Source organism: Terrapene carolina, unplaced genomic scaffold, assembly GCF_002925995.2.
Source record: "Terrapene carolina triunguis isolate 2854851 unplaced genomic scaffold, T_m_triunguis-2.0 Scaffold96, whole genome shotgun sequence".
Lineage (NCBI taxonomy): Eukaryota > Metazoa > Chordata > Testudines > Emydidae > Terrapene > Terrapene triunguis.
Genome location: NW_020664447.1, coordinates 8718349 through 8741098, shown reverse-complemented (window position 1 = coordinate 8741098; position 22750 = coordinate 8718349). Strand labels below are relative to the sequence as shown.

General features: G+C 41.4%; 1 protein-coding gene across 8 annotated transcripts in view; it reads left to right on the top strand.

Moving 5' to 3' along the window:
• The window catches only part of PPFIBP2 (PPFIA binding protein 2), a 191072-nt gene that overhangs the window by 97431 nt on the left and 70891 nt on the right, over positions 1-22750 (top strand). For all 8 annotated transcript variants that reach the window (XM_029911425.1, XM_029911430.1, XM_029911429.1 and 5 more), the window contains 2 exons: positions 11738-11830; positions 17875-17988. In XM_029911425.1, the coding sequence (XP_029767285.1) occupies positions 11738-11830; positions 17875-17988 (207 nt within the window). The remainder of the gene's footprint in view (positions 1-11737; positions 11831-17874; positions 17989-22750) is intronic.

The following is a 22750-nucleotide window of genomic DNA, read 5'->3' as shown; positions in this document are numbered from 1 at the left end:
TGTATAAAAAAACTTTAACTTTCCAGAAATAGTATAGCATTTAAAGTCTAATTTTATGTATTTCTTGTAAATATTTTCTTGCAAATATTATGCATTCTCTTAAAGAATCAAATAAGTATTCATGCCAGTACAGTTTTCACATTGTCTTTTAGTATCTAAATTTTTGAAATGTCTGGCTACTGATTTTAACTACCTGTATATTTTATATAAATAACAATAAATAAATATGTAGGTAGAAGTCTATTCTGTATGTGAAATGTGAACAGGATCTGCAATTTTCATTGACTTCTTGAATTCACGGAAAGCTTCACAATATTATCTCAATCTCTGATAAAGGCTGAAGCTTGAGAAGCTTGAAGTTCAGTCAGTTTAAAAAAAATTATGTGGAAAATATTTGCTTCAGTCCCTGAGGCCCTTGTATCTTTTCAGTAGGGGTATGCAGCAGGAAATGGCAGTTGGTAATATTATACTATCAGAGGTTAGCCTGTGTTTTGCACAATTAAAGCAAAGATAAATAACTTTTTATTACTGTTTACCTAGGCCAGAAGTTAAATCTTTCTACTAAAATAAGTTCTCAAGCAATACATTTCCCCCTTCCTGATAAAATTTCATCTCTCAAATCTTGCGTATGCCAAGTAAAGGCTTGTGTGCAGTAAATAAGATGTGCAGCATACACTTTAAACTGAGGCCAATAACACATATCAGTTCTCTCTAATAAAATGGGAGTGCTCAAGAAGTAGCTTTCTGTAAGCTGGACTCCATCCACAGGGATGAATTTTAAATTCCTTAAGGGTTAGCTTGGAAACACCATTAATCTTTTGTTCCCAATGGTAAGGAGTGCTTAACACTGTATAACGCTTTCATGGAAGAATTAATTCTTGAAACAGTGGATATATTGGGATTATTTCCAAAAACAATATGCCAGAAATGTATGTACTAATAATATACTGCAAACTCGATAGTCTTACTTTACAGAAATGAAAGTATAATGACATACAGTAGTTGTGTGTAATTCCTTTTATGTTGATGACTTTAAGGCAGTGTCAATACTGCTCCCTTTTCTAGAAATGGTTCTTAAAGAAAAAAGTGTGGAAGTGAACGGAAGTGAAGAACTGCAAACAATCTTGCAGTGCTCCCAGAAGAACCTGAGCTGTCGTGCTCCCAATTCCTATGATAAGTGATAAAATGTTGCAACAATCTAAATGATTTATTGAATCCTCATGCCCCAGAATCCCAGTGTTGTGTCACATGTTCCGGCACCAACTGTGATGGCATATAAAGATTTCAGATCCTGTAATCGTAAACTGATGCTCTTTGGCTGATAATAAAAGCACTTCTCCTACGATAAAGAACAGTTTCACCATGCATATAAAACACTTACAAGAGAAGGATCAGTTTTAATTTTACAAGAGGTTAGGTGGCATAGCTGGATTTTCATTACAGTATAAAGTCTGTGGTCTTGAACTGGATTATGGGAGTGGAGGGACAAATGTAAAATTGCAAACCCCAGGGAGATGATGCAGCTGATATTTTCAGATTCTCAGAAAATCAGAATCAGTCCCTTAACAGCGATCTCCTGTAACATTTAACTTGTACAGCTGCGAGTGCCAGGTGATAGCTGGAAGGAGAAAAACCACTTAAATCAAATTGAAACAAATGTTACCACAATCCAGCTCTGCCATCTGTACTTTCCTAGCAGTAAAAAGACTTGTTAAGACAGCAGTGCCAAGACAGGCCCTGGGCATTGGCTGGGTGGCAGCAAAATGAAGGAGCAAATCAATGGAGCCAAAATACTTCCCCGGCCTGTTCTCAATTGTACAGTAGGCACAGTTAAAATGTTTTCTTTTTGCCTTTTACTGATAGTAAAGATATTATCAGTTGTAGCAATATTCCCTATAATAAGCACAGAGAATAACTCCCCAAACCAGTAGAATCTTACCTACTGGTGGAAAGGCAAAAAGGTAATTTAACTGTGCCCATTGCACACTCAGGAAATTGTTGAAATGGTAGGAAACAATTTCACAACCAGCAGACATTCAGCCTATACTGTCTAAGAAGTTGAATAAGATCTGGCAGATATATGTAACACTACAGTGGTGGTGGGGGTGGTGGTACGCGGTGTTTCAGTCTGCCATTTGTAATTATGGAGACATTCTAAGAGACCTTGCTACCTACAGACAAAAGAGAGCCCATCAAGATATACAACTGTGGAGGCCATGTAAGCATATATTTATGCAAAAGTGCCTCTCCATCCTCAGAGGGTGTAGAATAGTCTTTATAAATAGCGGTACTTTTCTAGCATCACAGCTCAAGAAGCGGCAAGTTGGGATCAAGGCCCTTGTGCATGTTTCTCACACAGCACTAGTTTGTTGGAGACTGCCACCTCTTTCAAGCCATTTTACAGAAGCCTAGCCCTGTGACTCAACCCAACATCAGTTAGGAAGACATCACGGTCTCCCCAATTAAACCTTCCATGACAAACTGAGGAAGCTGGGAGTGAAGAGGAAAAGAGGTTCCCATCTAGGATAAGGTCAAAAGATACTTATCTCTAGTATGAACTCTGTTCAGTTCCCATGAGGCGAGGGAGGAAGTTCTCCCACAGAATTTTACGATTGCTTCCAAAATCATCACTCTTCCCCATTTCCCTTTTGCTTTTTAGTATCCCTTCCTCTGACCTAAGTAGCACCCATATTTCTGCAATAAAAGTGTGATCCCCATTGTTGCACATGGGAGTGTGTGGCCGATAAGTGGTCAGCTAATGATATAAAAAATAAATGTTGATGTTTTTCACTAACTGTGGGGTGAGTGTTGTCTGAAACTGTTAGACCTTCACTGGTCTATTTAATTTAGTGAAGGATGTGAGAGGGAGCAGAATGGACAACCCTCTCCCATTTGTTGGCCGGAAAGGCTAGGGAGGGGGGAAATAAAATATTAGATTTTCTAAATACTAGCACATCTGCCATATCCAGCCATCCAGTTCAGAGCAAAGAATTTCAGCAAATGTTTATGCTGCCTAGGAGCGTATAAGTTCCTCTAGCTCTGCCTTGCTTAGTTTCAGATCATGTGCTTTTAGGTCTGTCTAGCTGGCTACTGTTCTCCCTCATCCTAACCAAACGTGAGAGATGGGCTAGGGGAGAAACCTGTTGCTGCTTGTTTCATTGCATCCAGGTGAACAGAGAGAAGAGCCATGTATCCAGCAACTCCTCAAAACCCCTATACAGTCAGGTAGCTCTAAAATATCAGTAGATTGGATTTGGATTACAATCCTATTTGAGATTCAAATAATATCCCCAAATACAAACATCTCACAAATAATATGCTATGTGCCCATTGGTACACAATTGTTGTGGAATGGAAATAGTGACCCCGATGAGACCCAGAAAAGTGATAGAGGTGGGAATTACATATTTTTTTCATTAGCATTGACCCCACACGAGACTGATCCTGAAAAAAGCGGGTAGGGGAATTAGGTGTTCTCTTTCTTCAATCTGGATGCAAATGACAAATCACAGGTTCTCAGATTGTGGTCCATGGACAGCTAGTAGTCAGTGGAAAACTGGTTGGTCACACACTGCTGGCTCCGCTTCTTTGTTCTCCGCTGCCAAATTGCAACAGAAGACATTACACATGTCCTTAATATTACTTTTTCCATGCATGCAATTGCCGTAGTTGCCACAGGGAACGTATTCAATTCCCTGTGGATTTCATGTTCATGTGATTGTGAATGGGAGGGGAGGAGAACTGTGACACAGGCTTCCTATTAAGGTATGGGCTCCTTGCCAAAAAAGTTTGAGAATCGCTGATCTAAATGCCTGTGAGCTTTATTATTCTTTCAATATGGCTCACTTAGAATTAGTGCTGAATTACTGTGCTTCAATGTACTGACCAACTTATCAAGCTTCTTAGAATAAGCTTGACAAAGATTCCTGAAGCTGAAATTTAGCGTGCACAAGGAAACCATAGATTGGCCCATATTGAATTTTATTATTTTCCATATGTCCTTGCTTAAAGGGCCTTACTTTTGCAGGCCGTGGAGCATTAAGCTATGAGAGTTAATACAGGAAACCTGAACTCTGGCTTTCCTTCTGTGTGGGACAATAAGCTGTGTTCTGAATCCAGTCTCCTATAAAAATAAAATGCGATTTGGCACAAAGCTTGAAAAATCCATGCATACCCAGACCAAGAGCTTCTCCCACCTCCAATCTGAGAAATTCATAAAATTAAAGTAGCCAATGGGTGGTGGTCTGATTTATTTCTCCTTTTTCCTTGTACAGCTCAATCTCTGTACTTCTTAGTGATTAATTCTGATATTCTTATAAAATAAATACTTCTAGAGCATGTCCTGAAATTTTTGTGACACTCTTGCCATATAACACTTAAGCTTCTTGGAAGAGGAATGGCTAATGACTAGATTACATAAATGATACTGAGAGCACAGCAAGTGCTTCAAATACATAACAGCATTTTATTCAAACTAGAAGAAAGCATAATATGACAGAGAAAATCTAAGACACTGAAGATGTTTAAGACATTGAAGCAGATGCTAGGATAAACCTCTATGTGAAAACTTTTACTTTAACTGGGAAAACAATTGTAGATGTCACACAGAGCATGCTGGGTTAAGGGAAATGTTTACATCTATACATAATGCATTCTTAAAACAGACAGGCACTGAAGTGCTGCCACAATTCTGAAAATTGGTTTCAGACTATGTCTACACTTACAGCTGTGTGTAGAGTACATATGCTGCACAACACCCTAGCACCAGCATAAACAGCAGTATAGATGGTGAGGCACTGCTTAGGTGGGCAGAACCTTACGATTTGTACCCTAAACAGCTCTTTACACACCCAAGCAGTGCCTTCTCTGTCTATACTGCTATTTTTAACAGTGTAGTGTCCCGCTGCCAGAGCCTTTCCCGATGGACTGTGGCAGCGGGGAGACACCAGAGAGAGGCTCCAGAAGTTCCCAGCAGAAAAGGCTCTGATGGGGGAGGCAGCGGGGAAAGATCCTCTCCTTGCTGTCAGAGACTTTCCCCACCACAAGGAACTGCTGGAGCTTGTCCCTACCACAGGGAAGGGCATCAACAGCAGGGAAAGGCTCTGGCAGGGGGAAGGCAACGGGAAAAGGCATCATTTCTATTTTCACAGTGGAAAATGGAACATTTTGGTCAAAACTGAAATTTTCCCAAAGAAAATTTTGATTTTGCGGAAAAGGCATTTGCCATCAGAAAATAATTTTTACAGAAAATTCCTGACCAGCTCTATAATTAACACGTTTAGTTTATAAACTGCAGACTTAATTTATCAAAGATTTACTCATCACACATGTTTACTTTTGGTCTTTCAGGTTTGGTCCTCAGACTTAATATTTTTGTTGTCACTGTAATAAGTCTTGCTGGTCTGGGCTTTTAGGCATGTAATTATAAGAGCCTGCTATTTACTGATCGCTAATGGAGCTATGTCTTTTAATCAAGTACTTTAAGGTCTTGTGATTTTAGTGTCAAAGGTCCCACATTCAGTCCCTGCTGGTGTCTATCTGCATTGGCTTAGAGGAAACTAAGTAATCTACCCAGGGCCGGCTCTAGGATTTTTGCCGCCCTAGGCAAAAACAATTTTGGCCGCCCCCCAGCCCCGTTTTTTAATTACCCCCCCCCACCCCAACTCCGCCCCTTCCCCAAATCCCCAGCCCTGCCTCCTCCCCCAGGCTCTCAAGCCTGGGAGGAAGGGGGAGCAGCGGCGCGCAAAACGGCTTTTTCGCGTGCCGCGGCCGCTCGGGATCTGCCCCTCTCTCCCAGGCAGCAGCAGCGGAGGTGAGCTAGGGCGGCCGCGGCATTCTGGCGCCGGCCATGCCGCCACTAAAAATGTGCCGCCCCAAGCACCAGCTTGTTTTGCTGGTGCCTAGAGCCGGCCCTGAATCTACCTTTACAACTGCAGAAAGTACTCCAACCATTCATAGATGGCCTTGGGCTATATTACATTGTTTTAATCTTGTCTTTGTTCACCACAAATATTGCCCAAGTCTTAAATAACTGCTACTACTTTTATTTAACAGATCATCTTGTCTGCACTTATCTGACAAGTACAGATAATAGCTCACTCATGCTGACCTGTTAGCAAAACTGATATTTTCCTGCTCACATGAAAATGATTCACTAGCTTTTATATGGATATTGAATAATGCACTTGCAATTGGGGGTGTTTCACAAGCATACAACAAGGCAGACAACGTGGGTGCAGCAAAGTACCTCAGTTATCTGATTTGATGCTGATCTAATTCTTTTAGACAGCTGACTCTTCAGGTACAACTTTGAACCCTGTTTGTTTCATGAGAAGTTAGTTATGGCAAAAAATGTGATATTCATTTAATTCATTGTGCCTGTACAATCTTTCCCCTAAACATAAGCGGCCACAGACCTGTTTCCGAAAAACAATGTAGCAAAAGGGGAAAGCCAGCAGTAAAAAGAGTGTATCATACAAAATTCATCTTCTTTTTCGTCACAAACACAATCTCACTTTTTTGGTAGAAGCTTCTCCTGCACAGGTCTTGAAATCTAGAACCACCTTTCTGTTTCTCTCCCCCTCAGTAACCCTCCTTTCTCCCTTAAATCTTGCCTGTCCTGTTGAGATTAAACTAAATGGAGGTTTGAAAAATTGCAAGAGAACCTACCTACTTCTCAAGATTCCTGTACAACCTCTCGAAAGAACCATTATCTTTATCATCACTGACCTTATGGTCAAAGACAGAACGTTATCAGCAACTAAGCAAGCTAAGTACATTTTCTAACAACAACAAAATTGCATCATATTTTATTTTCCCAGGCTTGAGCCCAACTACACAGCCAAAGAAGATTACTTCCCGGGGATGCTTGTAATATTGAAAGCATTGATGTGGCTTGTCTTCTTGCAAAACTAAGAGTCAGACATTCTAGAGAGGAATTCTATATTCTGGGAAGCTGAGTGAGCCACAATACTTCTAGCAAAAATGTACAACATGATCAAATGTGAAATCTTCTGAAACCTAAACAGAATATTATTCACCACTCTAAAAGCTAATCTAAAATTAAACTGTAAATTCCAAGGGAGAAATTCACCCCCATGCAGAAGTGGCCAGCAAAAAGACTGTGCAATGCTTTTGGCTCCTCACAACAGGGTTTAGGCATATGCCTTGTGCTGGCTCCCTGTGACCCTAAGTGAATTTGCAGTGAGGATTACAATTTCAGGCTTAGAATGATGCACATATTGAAAACAGAGTGAATTTATACAAATTAAATGTTTGAGTCAGTTGGACCTGAACAAAAAATGAATTGTTTCAGGATATGAACTGTACAGGATGTACAATAAGCTGGAAGAATGCTAAGTTCCTCCTTCCTCACCTCCCTCCTCACCTGGCTATGGCAAATCCGGCTCCAGGTAGAGCAGTGGGCCTGTGGTGATGCTCCCAGAGTACTCCACGTGGTATACACTGATAGCAGGGGATTTCCCTCATCATGTTGTTATGGGTATGGGTCATGGGGACCCGTTGGGGAAGGTTGTCCATCAGAACCCTGTATCCCATAATGATGGGGGGAAGGAACTATTTCTAATGTTAGGGGCAGTTAAGTCAAAGGTCCCAGGTTCTAAGGGATTCTGTAATATCAAAAGCAGAGTAGCTAGCAGTATGTCGGAAGTCATGCAACCTTGCTGGCCAAGTGGATATCCCTGCTGGACATATAAGGACATCTCTTGGGTACTTTTTGGAATTCTTTATTTCCATTATAACTGTAAAAAATCATAAATAAAATATTTTCTCTAAAAACACCTGGACAGACCCATCAGCCTCATCAAAAGGATTAATTTAACCTGGACCTATGCACTTTTGACAACTGTTGTGGGGTTTGTTTATTTTTTGTTTTGTTTTGTTTTTAAAGAAGGGTTGAAAATAGACCATTGATGGGGATGTGCAGGGAAGGTAATGTTCACAGAGATGTTTTCAAAGATAAATTGGAAAAATAAGAAAAGGGGGGAGCAGATGTTAAATCCCCTCCCCCCTGAGGCCATCTAGAAAACCTTATATATTAACAGTTCTGAGAGATCTGGAGCACCATCCGTTCCCTTTGAAACCATGGAAGTCAAGGATGTACAGCACTGTGCAACTCTTCCCCTGAGTAGCCATGTTTGAAAATGAAGCCCATTATGACTTGGATCTAGTTAAGATAATCACTGCCAGGTTTACCTACATTATCTGTAGTACAGTAGTGCCTAGAGACCCCAACTGAGATCAGGGCCATATTGAACAAGGGGCCATACATACATATAAAAACATAAGAATGGCCATACTGGTTCAGACCAGTTGTCCACCTAGCCCAGTATCCTGTCCCAACAATGGCCAGTGCCAGGTGCTTCAGAACAGGTAATCATCAAGTGATCCATCCCCTGTTACCATTCTCAGCTTCTGGCAAACAGAGGCTAGGGATACTTCAGAGCATGGTTTTGCATCCCTGCCCATCCGAAATAAATAATATATACCTATCTCATAGAGCTGGAAGGGACCTTGAAAGGTCATTGAGTCCAGCCCCCTGCCTTCATTAGGAGAACCAAGTACTGATTTTTGCCCCAGATCCCTAAGTGGCCCCCTCAAGGATTGAGCTCACAACCCTGGGTTTAGTAAGCCAATGCTCAAACCACTGAGCTATCCCTCCCCCCTTAACTCCCTCCTGACTAATATCCTCCATGAACTAATCTAGTTCTTTTTTTGAACCCTGTTATAGCCTTGGCCTTCATAACACCCTCTGGCAAAGAGTTCCACAGGTTGACTGTGCGTTGTGTGAAGAAATACTTCCTTTTGTTTGTTTTAAACCTGCTGCCTACTAATTTCATTTGGTGACCCCTAGTTCTTGCATTATGAGAAAAAATAAATAACACTTCCTTTTTTTTTCTCCACACCAATCATGATAGTCATTATGGACCTCTATCATATCCCCCCGTAGTCATCTCTTTTCCAAGCTGAAACATCCCAGTCTTATTAATCTCCTCATATGGAAGCTGTTCCATACCCTAATCATTTTTGTTGCCCTTTTCTGTATCTTTTCCAATTCCAATATATGACTTACGAGGAGAGGCTGAGGGAATTGGGGTTATTTAGTCTGCAGAAGAGAAGAGTGAGAGGGGATTTGATAGCAGCCTTCAACTACCTGAGGGGGGTTCCAAAGAGGATGGAGCTCGGCTGTTCTCAGTGGTGGCAGATGACAGAAAAAGAAGCAATGGTCTCAAGTTGCAGTGGGGGAGGTCTAGGTTGGATATTAGGAAACACTATTTCACTAGGAGGGTGGTGAAGCACTGGAATGGGTTACCTAGGGAGGTGGTGGAATCTCCTTCCTCAGAGGTTTTTAAGGCCCGGCTTGACAAAGCCCTGGCTGGGATGATTTAGTTGGTGTTGGTCCTGCTTTGAGCAGGGGATTGGACTAGATGACCTCCTGAGGTCTCTTCCAACCCTAATATTCTATGATTCTATGATTCTATTCTGTCTTATTATCTATCCCTCTCCTAATGATTCCCAACATTATTAGCTTTTTTGACTGCTGCTGCACATTGAGTGGATGTTTTCAGAGAACTATTCACAGTGATGCCAAGATCTCTTTCTTGCGTGGTAAGAGCTAATTTAGATCCCATCAGATTTATATTTTAATAAAATATAAAGTATAGTTGGGATTACGTTTTCCAATGTGCATTACTTTGCATTATCAACATTGAATTTCATCTGCCATTTTGTTGTCCAGTCACCCAGTTTTGTGAGATCCCTTTGTAACTCCTCGCAGTCTGCTTTGGACTTAACTATCTTGAGTAGTTTTGTATCATCTGCAGAGTTTGCCATCTCACTGTTTACCCATTTTTCCAAATCATAGTAAGAGACACCTCAGCCCACAAGAGCTTACAACTGAAATAGAAAAAACAAAGGGTGGAAGATAAGAAATATTATAATCCCCGTTTTACATATCGGAGGGGAGGCAGAAGGGACAGATCTTCTGACTGTGCAAATTGGCAGAGCTATGTTGAAATCAATGGAGATACACTTATTTGCACACATTGGAGATCTGGCCTTAGTGTCTTGTCCATAGTACCATCCTTTCCTGCTGTTGCATAGTGTGGTATCTTCTATCATAGCAATTTGCCGCATGTTCTTCAAAAATTACTAATATGCTCCTGCACCATCGAAGGCAAAGAGAGTTTTGCAGTTGACTTTCAGTGGAAGCAGAATCAGGCAGTATTTCAGTAGATTGTACTGTTGTATACAGATTGTTCATTTGCATACATTTCACAGCTTTCCACTGTTTTCCTTTCAGTATCACTGCAGACACTGTTGCACTCTTGATTGTTATTAAGGCCCATAATTGCATGGTCACTGACAATGACATTTAATACTATGTTCTAATTTGACATTTGCTTTTTTCCTATCTGCTCTGCACAGTGAGTTTACTTTAGAAATCTAATTAAACAGCTGCAGTAGTCCCTGATAAGTTGCTAGCTGAACAAGGTAATAATAACCCATTAACAAGGAATTCATTTTTCCCCTTGCATTGTTTTTATAGTAATTAAGTTACTTAAAAATGCATCTACTGAGCTGTAGCCTATAAAATACAAGGTAGCTTTTTGTGGTCTACTTCGACAGAAAAAACAAAGCAAAGGATTTGAAGTAGGTTCTGTAGAGTCTTACATGTTGGAAGAATATTATGTAAGGATTTATTTCTCGGCAGAGTTTTTAAAGCCTGAACTTACATTTATATTGTTAAACTTTAATTTTCTCTATTATAAGCATTATAAGATATTTTAATAAATTCATAATAATAAAAGAGAAAATGTCATATTTTCCTGTAGCCTTTTTGTGGGAACTTAGTTGCAAAGTAAGCTATACCCTGGAATTACTTTAAAAATGTAAAGTGGATACTTAAATGGCTTTCCTGCATGAGCTATGATTAATACGAAGTCTTATTGACTAAGGATGTCAAAGTAGCACAATTCAGTATGCTTCTGTGCATAGTCTTCATGGTTCTTAGTTTTTATCATTTCCACCGATGGGTCCAAGATACAAAGTTTGGTTCTTCAAGTGAATATTTAACATTCCAAAGTTTTCAGGTGTCCAAAGCCAGAGGTTCAGTTAGACTCACCTCTGTTCATTTTCTATAGGATTTGCTGCTTTTCTTCAGAAAGTTGCTGCTGATCCCTGTGGAGGCTGGATTCTTTCATATTTTTGGTCTAATAATAAACATTTATTTTCAGGGGTTCACTACCAGGATGTTCTGTCAAAATATGCACAAATTTGCGTGTTAGCACAAATGAAAACAAATGGACGGCAGAAAGAAATGCCTGCCATATAATACCTTACCTTAGGCTCACTAATGGCTGATGGTACACTGATTCCAGTTCAGGCCACAATCGGTATTCCATTGAATTTAGAAAAGTGTTAGTAGGCACAAAGGCCAGGAGTGACATGAAGTTCCACTGGATGACATTCTTGATCTTTGGGTCAATTCAGAAGTATTGATCCCTAGAACTAAGAAGTTATCTAAAATTCTGCTGCACGTAAACTGCTTATGGCGTACCAGATTGCTCTTGGCAGGATCATATTTAGTATAATGTGTGTATTTATTTTGCATTATTGCAACTCCCCTGGTTCTATATTACTTTTCATTATGTTTGCTATTGCTTGACATTTTCGTTTCAGTTATTTGTTTAAATTCTTAGTATATCATTATCTTCAGTCTCAGGTGAATCATCTTTCTACTGCTAACAATGAAACCTATCAAGAACGACTGGCACGATTAGAGGGTGATAAAGAGTCCCTCGTATTGCAGGTATGTATAGTAGCGTACTATCAACATATTTGGTATTCAATGGATAAAAGTTAGAGGGAGTCCTGAAAGAGACATGAAGCCAAACACCTTGGTTCTGTTAGATCAATAAGAATATGTTATGTGCAGAAACATTTACTGGCCATTGAATATAAAATTGTCAGTGGAATGTGAGGAAGGCTTGCAGCTAACCAGGCTGGCCACCAACATGGTTGATATTAGTGTGTAACACAAAGATAGGAGAGAAGAGAGTGACTAAGCAAGAAGAAAAATCAGATCATAAATAGTGGACATGTCAGTTGACTTTATTCACAGCATTCTGTAAAATCCACAAAAAGTACAATGTAGAGTGACCAGATGTGGCATGTCAAAGAGATTGCTCTGAGTTTGTGAGATTGTCCCAGTTGGTTCTATGGAGAACATGGTTCTGTGCGAATTTCTATAATTGGCTGGCAACTGGATGTCTGGCTCTTGTACCCAATTCTCTCCCATCTTCCTGAGCTTCCACTTCCTCTGTCGTGATCCCACCTGCCACAAACACTCACTCTCTTTCTTCTTCGGTGCCAGACCCCCCGCTGGTGTAAATCCACGGAAGTCAGTGGAGTTATTCTGACATATAGCAGCTGAGGATCTGACCCTCAGGATTTATGACTGAGTATGAGGATCCAGTTGCCCCGCTCTCTTTTTCTATTATAGTTGTTCTTCCATGCATGAGAATATATGATGTGATCTGAGAAGTCCCATAGTTTGTTGCTCAGCAGCATACTCTGAATTCAAAGGTGAGGTGGTAGATCCAGTGGTCCTGTGGTTGTGGGAGAATGTGAGGAACTTGAAACAGGAGAAATGAGGGAACAGGAAAGTTGGGATCAAGGGAAAGTTACAGAGGGCAGGAAGAGACACCCTCCGTAGTGGCATGGTTCCTTCACACATGCTCCTTCCACTCTCCAGGTGACATGAGACTCTCCAGCTGTCAAATTCTTCTCTACCCCATGACTCGAACCACAGCCAGACATCAATATCACTGTATTCCCATTGCCCAATCCCTCTTCAGAAATGTGTTTAACATCTGGCTTTCCCAAATCTTGTTTCTCTGTCAAGAAGCAGAGAGAGCAGTAGGTTCTGTGATCATTCCTTGCCTTTCGATTGTATCTGAGCTGTTTTACTTCCTTAAAATCCGAGGGGGTGGAAGAATTTGGCAATAAATCCAGGGGAAAATAAGTCTGAAACCAGTTTCTTTCAGGTTTCCTGCTTCCCAGTTTGTAAGCTTTTTCAAAAGCAGGGCCTCTGTACCACGTGAATAAGTTTTATTCTTGGGAAAATAAAACTATGCACAAGGTAAAATCAAGCTCCTTGAGTCTTTCTGAATATTTTTCCCCTTTCCTTTACTAGGCTGCACAGTGTCTGTTCTTAAAGCCCAAAGCAGAAGTCTCTCTAGATACGCAATCTTTATCTATCCTTTTCCCTCTGCAAGTGACTCCTAGTCCACGTATCCATAATACATGTGGGTTTATATTCTCTGTTATCTCAGTAATGAGCTTCTGTGAATGTGTTTTCTGTTGCATGTGTTTCTGTTCACACTTGCTTTAATTAACTGAGTGACGTTCTCATTACCAATATAAAATAAGCAGTAAACCTCTCATGAGACATACTCTTTTGGCTTGGTTTGAATTCTTAATTCCTGTCTAATTAGAACTGCCATTGGCAAAAACCTTAGGAGTAAAACTTCTGTTTGAAACTTTGGTTAAAACCATACATGTTTAGTTCTAAGCATTGCTGAGACACCTACTTGGGTTTGTCTACAAAGGAATTTAATAAAATTGCTTCAAAAATTTGTTCTGAATGCTCCCGAAAGCCAGGTCAAAGTTGGTTATTCAACATATTAATCTCATTCACTTTCCCACCCCACCTCACATTAGTACCTGTTTGTGTTACTGTAGCACTCACAAGACCCCAGCCAAGACTAGTGCCCCATTGTAAAAGACCATTGCTGCCCTAAAGCGCTCACAGTCTAAATCAGTGGTGTCCAAATTTCTTAGCCTGAGCCACAGAGTCGCCCGCCCCCACTCCACCCCTTCCCCCAAGGCCCCACCCCCACCCTGCCTCTTCCTGCCCTGCCTCTTCCCACCCCTGCTCAACCCCTGCCCCACCTCTTCCACCCCATTCCACCCCCTCCCCTGAGCGCAGGGCCGCCGAGAGCGGGTTCGGGCCCCGGTGAAAAAAATTTTTCGGGCCCCCCAGCAAGGGCGGACCGGCTAAACAGGACCGACGACAGGAGGGGAAGCCGGGCCCCAGGCCCCCTTCCGGACCGCCGGGCCCCGGTAATTTGTACCGGCTTCCCCCCTCTCGTCGGCCCTGCCTGAGCTCGCCCCACCCTCGCTCCTCACCCTCCCACCCAGCACCTCCTGCACACGTGGAACAGCTGATCAGGATGGGCAAGAGGTGCTGGGAGTGAGGGGAAGGTGCTGATCGGCGGGGCTGCTGGCAGGCGGGAAGCGCTGGGGGGAGGAGGAGGAGCTGATCAGTGGGACTTTTTTCCCCGTGGGTGCTCCAGCAAGAGGGCAAGGTGAGATGAGGGAGTGACTAGTGCACACTGCTCTCCTGCTATCCCCAGATGGTGTATGTTTTCTTAGGGACCATAGTCCATTGTCACAAGGTTAAGCAGCCTCTAGGCTGCTTAGAGCATTTCTGGTCCACACAGAGCAGCTGGAGATGAAGCAGTGGGAAAGGCCGTGCCCCCTACCTCTACCCTGTAGTGAGTGGGCTGACTCAAACACCTCCGCTTTAAACCTTTCAGAGTTAAATTCTCTCCCATCAAGCCTCACCACTGATCAGTGTTTCTCAGTTTTGCCAAATGTGCTGTATAGGTTAGAGATGCCACATCAGCCATGACATCCTGCTGTAGCCCCGAGACAGTTTATGGGAGTTCGTGCAAGTGCCTCTTTTCTCCTGTATTGCCTAGTTTTTCAAAGTTCTACCCTTTGGGATCTCAAACAATAAGCATGTGCAAAGCCAAGCAAGTGAGTTAAAAGAAAAGGACTTTCTCTATAGGCGTTAGTGGGTTTTTGACGACTTAGGCTTGTGGTGTATGCGGGAACATTGCTCTGTGTACACTCAGTGATTCCCAGAGGGACTGGCAGATGTGAGACCTAACAGAGGAGAAACAATGTCGTTTTAACCTACTAATGTGCCTCTTAGCTTAGCTATTGGAACATTCAGCACGTACTTCTAAAGCTGCTAGGATTTTATTAAATGCCTATGCAGGTCACCTTTTCCTTGGGGATTACAGTGTTTACCCAGTTACACTTAACCTTTTAAACAGAACTTGCATTCTCTCTTATAGTGACAGCTGCAGGGAGCAAACTAAAAAGGAGGATTCTACACATTGGCCCTTTTTCTCCCTGTCCCCTTATCTCCACTCGCCACCTCTTTTCTCATCTGTCCCTTTCCCTGCCATCTTCATTTCATAGAAAAAATGGACAACCTAATTAAGTATTTAAGCAGCAGCAGCTTTCCCTATAGAACCCATGTATCTTGCTGGGAGTGCTTTTCATGCTGCTCAGATGTGTCTGTGTTTGTTGCTCCTTGGGTCACCAAATCTTTCCTTAAAATCCTGCCTATCTATTTATCTATGTTCATCTGAACTCTCTCCTGGAGCCAAAGACTATAAAGGAAGTAACAGAAAACACTCCTTTTCCTTTCTCTCCCTTACACTTTTGTCTCCCCTTCCTCCTGCCAAATCTCTTCATAGGTAAGGAAAGGTCGACTATCAAACCACTCCCTCTGCAGCGAATTCAATTGATCATCCTTTCTTTTGGGTTAGCAGGTGGGTTCAAAAGCCTGCAAATATCTAAGCAGTGCCACTTCTTTAGTGCCTCTTCTTAAAGGGCTCTCTGACAAGCAGACCTTTTTTAAAGTAGGTGGGTCCTGCTGGCCCATTTGAAGGTTTTGGAGATCCTCCTCAAGGACAGCGGCTTATCTAGTTGTTTTTATGCTGGAGCTGAGCATGACAGCAAAGGTAAGGATGTGTTTAACAGGAGTTTAGAAGCCTGAAGTTACATCCTGTCTAAAGTAATAGCCAGGGCTGAATAAATTCTAAGAATGAAGGCTGAGGTGTTTGTAGCAAACTAAAGCTCCAGGGCTGAAGGATTTATTAGCCCAGGGTAGGGAAAGAGAGTCAAACTCTTGCTTATGATAGCTGATACATATTGAACCACTTGACTCTCTATAGGGCGAGGCGAGGCTGCGTAATTAGGGATACAAATTCAGAAATCCTGATGTGAGACTATGTTTTAGCATAAAATTATTTCAGAAGATTTTTAACCATGTTTCTGGCATGATACCCAAGCATTTGGTAGCTCTGCAGCACATTCCCGCAACTCAGCAAAGACGTAATTCAGCAAGCTTGGCTGCAGATGCTCCTCTTGTCTGCCAGGGGCCACCATGGTGCCTGCTCTACAGCAGCCAGGCAGCCTCTCCCCATGCTGGATCTGAATGGGGGGAAAGGAGCATCTGGCTGTGGTGGCAGTGTGGGGACAGAAGGTTGGGGGGGGGGGCCAGTACTGGTCCCCCCATGCCCCCAACTACACTGAGTTTTGTGCAGCTGCCTGTCCTATCCCTGCTGTGTTTACCATAAGTGGGTATGTTTACCATAAGTGGTTACATGAAAATTAATTGAAAATATGGAAATTTACTTATTAAATTATTTGTTTTAAACACCATGCTTCAAACTGCACAAAACGTGGCCACTCTGCACTTCATTTCTAAAGTGTTTAAATATCAGCATTGTTATGGATGTGAGAAGGCCTGAAATTTAACTTCCAAAGATGCAGTGCGTGTCTTTCACAATGCATTGTTCTATGAAATCTCATTCATTCCTTTATAGCCACTTTTAGAAAGAAAGAAAACAAACAAAAATGAACTCATCACACAAATTTCAGTTTGATTTTAATTATATTACTGCCAAGAAATTAGAAGTTAAATCTGCAATTTCATCCTTATTATTTGTTTTTGGGGGGATTGTTGTGCATAAATTATAAGCTCTTTAAGGACTGTCATTTTTGTTCTCTGTTTGTACAGCACCTAGCACAATGGGGTCCTGGTCCATGACTGGGTCTCTTAGGGTTACCCAAATGCTAATAAATAATAATAATAATGAACTAATATATAAAATTATGCAGCCTGGACTGCATCACCTAGGCCTACAGGGTGGATTTTCAAATCTCTGTAACGTTATGCTGAATACATTTTTTGAGTTTTAATACGTTTCTGAGTCAAGCTATTGGGCTTGTCTTATTACAGTTTACTCTTTTGTAAACCAGTTTGTACCACTATTCTTACAGTTCCTTAAGAGTATTACTAATTGTTTCCTTTACAGCGATTCATCCCTTGTATTTCAGTTCTTTTGCATTCATGTTTTGGCTTGTAAGGCTTGGAAATTTTTGTGGAGTAGAGCTTTGTCAAGGCTAAAACATGCCTTTTACGTATTACATTCTTTTATAGCTTCAGAAAGCTTTATTGATAGGTAAGTTGTTCTCAGGTTCCTGTAAGAAGTACTTTAATTGGTTAGTTTCCTGAAGAACAGTTTTATTGTTTATCCACTTTAAGGAGTGAAGTGCTAACAGAAGCTGAAATAACAATGCATGTTCTGATGCCACTTAAAACATTAAGAGTATTCTATGCTATTTTTTTTAAAAGAGAGTGTTTACTGTACACATTGGTATGTGATTTACTCAGGCTGCTTATACATAGTCTTCCAGAGATGTGTTGTCTTTATTTTTTTTTATTTTAAAACAAGTACAAGAAAGATGACTGATGTTTTTAAAGCAAAGATATTGTGAGACAGGCTTTGAGGTAAGATTCAAAATTTGTGTTTGTTTTGCTAGACGAAGATGATATGATACTCAGGAATGTGAAACTTTTAAGGACTTTCAGTGACAGACTGGATATAAAAATACATTGTGTGCTGGACTGTTTGGTTAATAAGGTTAGCTGACATTTATTTACAGTAAGTTCAAAAGTGTTCTCCTTGCCTTGTTCTCAAATTACAGGTGAGTGTCCTCACGGATCAGGTGGAGGCCCAAGGAGAGAAAATCCGGGACCTAGAAGTCTGTCTTGAGGGGCATCAGCTGAAACTTAATGCTACTGAAGAAATGCTTCAACAGGTAAAGTCTAGTGTGCGAGGATTCTTATGCAATCTCTTTCAAGATGGAGGAACATGTATGCATGCTTCTGAATCTGTTATGCCCTGAGTAAATGGACATAGAACAGTTTTGTCTCCTTTTATTGTGTCTGTTGCCTTGAACGATATTTTCATAATACATGTTTGTTTTCTTTCCTGGTGTACATGGATTTTACCGGTCTGTTGTATAACACTGTAAGCAGTAGGCATGTAAAATGAAGCCATTGCATAGTATTCAGAATACTCAAATTAAGCTGGAGGAGGGCTGGAGAGATGGTTGAATAACTTGTTAGACAAGTTAAATATAATAACAAAATACCAGTTTGTGTAGGGGTTAATTCTATAATGTGTACTGCTTTAAACTGTGTCCTGCATTCATGTGGTTGGGTTTGAAGTTGAATTTTAAACTCATTTGAGGTTGAAATGAATTAGGCTAAAATTTTCTTTATTCATTTTTATGAGCTTTCTTTTTCTCTTCTCAAAGAGAGCTACTATATAAAGCTGTTTTTTCCTTACTTCTAGCCATGTGCTTACAAAACCACAGTTCACTTTGAGTTTGCTGTTCAACTTAACCCATCCATGCCATTTCACAGCAAGGGATGAGGGAGTAGAATGCACCATAAAGTAAATACAGTTAAGCATTTCAGACAGCAGTGACAGTTTTGGAGTGACAAAGATTATGAAGAAGTTGCTCTCTGCAATTTTCCATGCCTACCAACAAGAGGTACTGAAAATGCTGAGTGTCTACAGGTAATTTAGATTATAGATGTTTAGGAAAAGAGTATCAGAGGGGTAGCCGTGTTAGTCTGAATCTGTAAAAAGCAACAGAGGGTCCTGTGGTGCCACAGGACCCTCTGTTGCTTTTTAGGAAAAGAGTAGAGAATTTAAATAGATCTTAAAATCAAGGCTGTAGATTTCTAGGGCAAAATTAATTATTGGTGAGCTTATTTGTTTTGATCTTATCCAAGTGTTATATACACTTAGTTTTAGATAATACAAAATATGTATGACTTTAAATTATTACTGCATTGTCTTCATTTATATTAGACATTCTCCATGTTTATGGTGATAGTGTTTCTGGTACACAAATATTAGGTAAACATTGGCAGTCTACATATAGTAAAGTTGGATCATATCTCTCTTTAAAATCACAATTTTCATATGCACATCTTAGCCAACATGATTTCTTCGTAATATTCATAGTCCCAAACTTTTTAAGCTGCAGGAATTTGGATTCATCCATATAAACTGTGCTAGATTTTGAAAAATGCCAATTTTAACACCTATGATTTTCTATTCAGAAGGTGAATCTCTGGAAAAGAATGGCAGCTATTTAGAATGTGAAACGTCAGAAATAGAATACAAGCATTCCTAGTCAGATCTGAGAGGATTTTTTTTCTAGATCAGTGGGGGTGGAGTCCAGGTGCTGGGGGAGTGGGGCTTGGTGGGACCGGTGGTCTGAGTGCAGCTGGTTGGGGCTCAGTGGGGTGGGGGTCCAGGTGTGGGGGCTTGGCGGGGTGACGCAGGAGGGGTGGGGCTCAGTGGAGTGGAGGTTCAAGTGCAGGGTGCTCGGGAGTGGGGCTCTGGATGCATGGAGGTTGGGCAGGTGGGGGCAGCTCCCCATACAGTGATCCCTCCACCCATGGCTGGGGAGCAATGGGGGCAGCCAGGGAAGATTCCTGTGGGTGGGTCTCACCCAGTCCCTGCCCCAGGAGTGGCCTGTGCAGGGGAAGAGGAAGTCTCTCTGCAGCAGGCTCCACCGGCCGGGGTGTTCCCAGTCCTGCTAATCCCTGGCTCCAGGATCACTTCAACAGTGAGTGAGAGAGACAGAATCTTGCACGCACGCCCGCCCAGTCGCACCCCCGGAGGTGGTAATTTATGACTGGGTGCTGAGAGCCATTGAACCAAACTGTAAACCCTGTATATGATGGAAATCACTTCAAACCAAGAGGTGCGGCAGCACCCCAGCACCCCTAGTTCCAGCACTTATGCTTCTTGGCTGCTCCTGATTCCCAAACCAGGCACGCCTGCTCAGGACCACTGCCTGGGAGGGGCACGTGATTCAGTTATTCCACAGGGAAAGAGTAAAATCTGCCGGGGACATTAATTCTGCCCTTGCGCAGTGGTGCAGAATTCCCCCAAGAGTAAACATTATAGCTATTTAACTCTTGCGTAAACTGAAGCACAGAGACTTTTAGACCCTGATTCTGCAATGAGTTACATATCAGTGGACCCTAACATCTTCACCGAGCTCACTGCAGGATCAGGCCCCAAGGGGTTTAGCCAGGATCATACCACAAAGCAGTGAGAGAGGCAGGAACAGATTGCAGGAGACCTGACTCCAAGTCTATTATTAAACTATTGCATGCAGTATTTGCTTCGTTTAAATTAAACCTACACATTCTATACGTGGTCTGCGTTTTTGTTACCACTTCCATTGTTTCTGGGTGGGAGCGTACAGTAAGGATAGGCATAAACTGGTGATTTATTTATTATTTTTTCAAACAGCATGTAGGACAGGAGTCTCTTTATGAATTAAACATTACAAAATTTTATCTTCAGTTTAATTTTCCAGACACTGACTTGTTAATTTAGGTCCCAACTGTGCAAAGATTTATATATGTGCTAAATTTTTACTATGCACGTTTTAGATTTTCAAAAGTAACTAAGGGAGGTAACAGTACAACTCCCCTTGCCATTCAGCGATACTTGTGCTGTTATCTCCCTTAGGTGTATTTGAAAATACCAGCCTTAATTTATAGTTGGATTGCTCAGCTACTGTATGTTGAACTGCATTGACTCTGTCTTAGTGAATGTCAGTTCACTTTCTCTGTCTTTCTTGTGTTAAATATTAAATGAAAAGGAAAAGATTATTCCCCATGCTTGGAAAAACTTCACGTGTATTAATAGAACCAATCTAAGCCAAAATGCAATGTGGATCAGCATGTTCACTGTTCTGAAAATAACAATAATGTATGTTGTTCCAGAATGTGCTCTGGCTTTTTAATTTTATTTTCTAACAGATAATACAATTTGAGTTTCTCCCAAAGTTACTTGTGCTCCAAAAGTGCTACACTTAGATGTTGTCTATTTTTTTTTATTGAGCTTGCTTAAGTCTGGTTTAATGAAGTTCCTTTAGTAAGAGATCTGATTATATCACTGCAGCATCAGTATGTAATGCTACCCTAAAAATACATACCAGCTGAACCCAGACTAGCAGAGACTCGCCCACGATGTAAGGGTGGGGCCATTGGCTAGAATCCTTTTGGCTTATGACTTACGGGTGGTTATTTTGAACTCTGCTTTATAGCTATAGTGCAAACACTTTACAAACAGTGGTTTAAAAATAAGCTACTCTTCGTGTATTAGTATTATGCAAAATTTCCTTCCGTTTCTTGTAGAGGATGACAAAGCAGAGTGTAGTGGAACAGCTCAAGTGCTGGAGAGTAGACTGACATGCGACTGTGTCAAGATCAACTTCTCATGTTTTCTTGAAGAAACTTGTAATGGTGGTTCTGCTTTTACTAGGGCTTGATTCATAGCCTAAGAGCTGTACCAAGGGTGTAGCGGCACAAACAGCTCCTGCTCCCGTTTTGCTACCGGTGTGCTGAAGCTGCAGGGGAGGGAGGGGGAAGCGGGGGAGGGGCTTTTGCTGCCGGAGCGGCCCCAAGTGAGCGGCTCAATCCAGCGCGGCTGCCCTGTCAGCCGCTTTTGGGTCTTTAGATAGCCGTCCGGGGGGAAATCCCGGACATTTTTAGCTTTTTACAAATTCCCCCCGGACGGCTATTTAAAGACCCAAAAGCCGGACATGTCCGGGGAAACCCAGACGGATGGTAACCCTACTTAAATTTAGAAAACATGTATTCTGTCTTGTGAGGAATGAAGAAGAGGATCATGGGTGTGATTGGGGTATTTTTTATTTTTTCTTCTTCTTCTTCTTCTTCTTCTTTCTTCTTCTTTTTAAACCACTTAACATATAGGACTTTTCAAAAATCCATTGAAATCAGTGGAAAAACTTCTCTTGACTTTAGCACTTTGGATAGGCCCTAAATATATGTCCCATTCTGACTCAGAGGAAATTCATCCTGAAGTGCTGAGAGTTGCTTAAAGTTTGTTTTGAAGTGTGAGTTCAATACTAGAGATTCCTGAGTCTATCCTCTTTGTCAAAAATAAACAAATAGAAGAGAAGAGAATTTTGGCAGTTCCAGCGCAGGTCTTTGTTTTAGACAAGCTTTAGTCCATAGATAGATAGATAAACATTTGGTAGTTATATTGTCTATCTGTAGGTAAATTATAAAGGGTGAGGCAAGGTGCAGAGTCTCTGCTCTGACTCATTATTGAAGATTGTCTATTGTCTAATTAGCCTTGGAAGTGACTATCCAAGATTCACCAAGTAAATGCGTACAAACAAGGCTGTGGTAAACTTAATCTTCTAAGAGCAAGAAGGACTTGATTCCTCAGGGCTAGTCTTGGTTTTCAGCATGTTGTGCTCCTCCCTCATATCAGTCCCAACGCCTAGCCATGCTTTGACCATTTGATTCCACCCTGTCATCCATAGCAATCCTGCATTTGGCATATGATCAGCAATAGTCAATTCAGAGGACTCCGTGTAGTTTGTTCAGATAGTCCCCATAACATTATGACAAGAGGTGTTTCCCACGAGGTCTATTGCCAAAGAGTCTTGGATCAGTCAGACTGTCTTCAGGACACTGTCGCTTAAGAATATAAATAGAAAATAAAGATCT